The 940-nt window shown below is 51.6% G+C and overlaps 1 protein-coding gene across 1 annotated transcript in view; it reads right to left on the reverse strand.

Annotated features, from left to right (window-relative positions):
* Positions 1–6: 6 nt before the first annotated feature.
* LOC116846278 (potassium voltage-gated channel protein Shaw-like) overlaps positions 7–940 on the reverse strand; it is a 15184-nt gene continuing 14250 nt past the window's right edge. The window contains exon 5 of the mRNA XM_032819942.1: positions 7–172. Within this exon, the coding sequence (XP_032675833.1) occupies positions 159–172 (14 nt within the window). The 3' untranslated portion in view covers positions 7–158. The remainder of the gene's footprint in view (positions 173–940) is intronic.

A 940-nucleotide genomic window follows, 5' to 3' on the forward strand; every position in this document is an offset into this window, starting at 1 on the left:
TCTCTCTCTCTGTCTCTCTCTCTCTCTCTACACAGCGCGTTTTTTTATCTCTTTAGTAGTTATCCCATGCCACTGTATGGGACAAACTGCGTGCACGCTTCTTGGTCTCAAACCGTACAACAATTTCCTTGAATCGCAGCGATTCGCCCGCCGTTTTCTCAAATTAATTGCCCTGAAATATCAGAAAATCGGTTTAATCTTTACACAGCAGCGGGAAAGGGTTAAGTCACTTCAGCCTCGCCTCACAACGCCCGGGTTCTGAACTCGTTCGATAAAACGAGGATTACCTTCGGGTACTCTCTGGTAATTGGGTGACGTTGTTCTCGCGTCCCCGGGAGGTCCCGTGCAAATTTCGTGACGCGGCGCGGCCGAAGTTTGCGAATCGTTATGTCGGGCAACTCGGCGGTGTTCGAGGCCTTCGTTCACGAGGTGAGATTTGCGAAAGGGCCGACGAACCTGGCTCAGTGTTGTAGCGCTCGGATCTCGGAGGATCGTGCCAATTGCAAGGCTGGATTATGGATGCGCGCGCGAAGATGCGGGGAAAATTTTCGGAAATTTCTCCAGCATCGATCTGACGCTAAGCTCCGCGCGGCTTTCTCGCTTTCTCACTTCGAGTCAGCAGTGTTGAATATTGCAACGTGCATGCGAGCATTCCAGTGAAATATACGTCCGCGCGTGCGTGTATGTACGGTATGTATGTGCTTGTGAGTGGCGTTTGCGCGCATATGTGTGTATGTGTGTGTGCGCGCGCGCGTGCGTGAATCTACTTTTATTATTGCCAATATACGTCGTACAGTCTAGTCAGGGTCGAATCGCGACTGGTTTCCATTTGCAGGGCTGCGCGACGAGGCGCAAAGTGCAATCTTTCTGGAATCGTCGTTCTCGCGAGACTCAACTTCTCTCAGAGATGGAAACCGCAAAATTGAGAAGGAGGCGGGGC

This window comes from Odontomachus brunneus, unplaced genomic scaffold, assembly GCF_010583005.1.
Source record: "Odontomachus brunneus isolate Ranch 3 - 2012 unplaced genomic scaffold, Obru_v1 Obru_scaffold_004, whole genome shotgun sequence".
NCBI lineage: Eukaryota > Metazoa > Arthropoda > Insecta > Hymenoptera > Formicidae > Odontomachus > Odontomachus brunneus.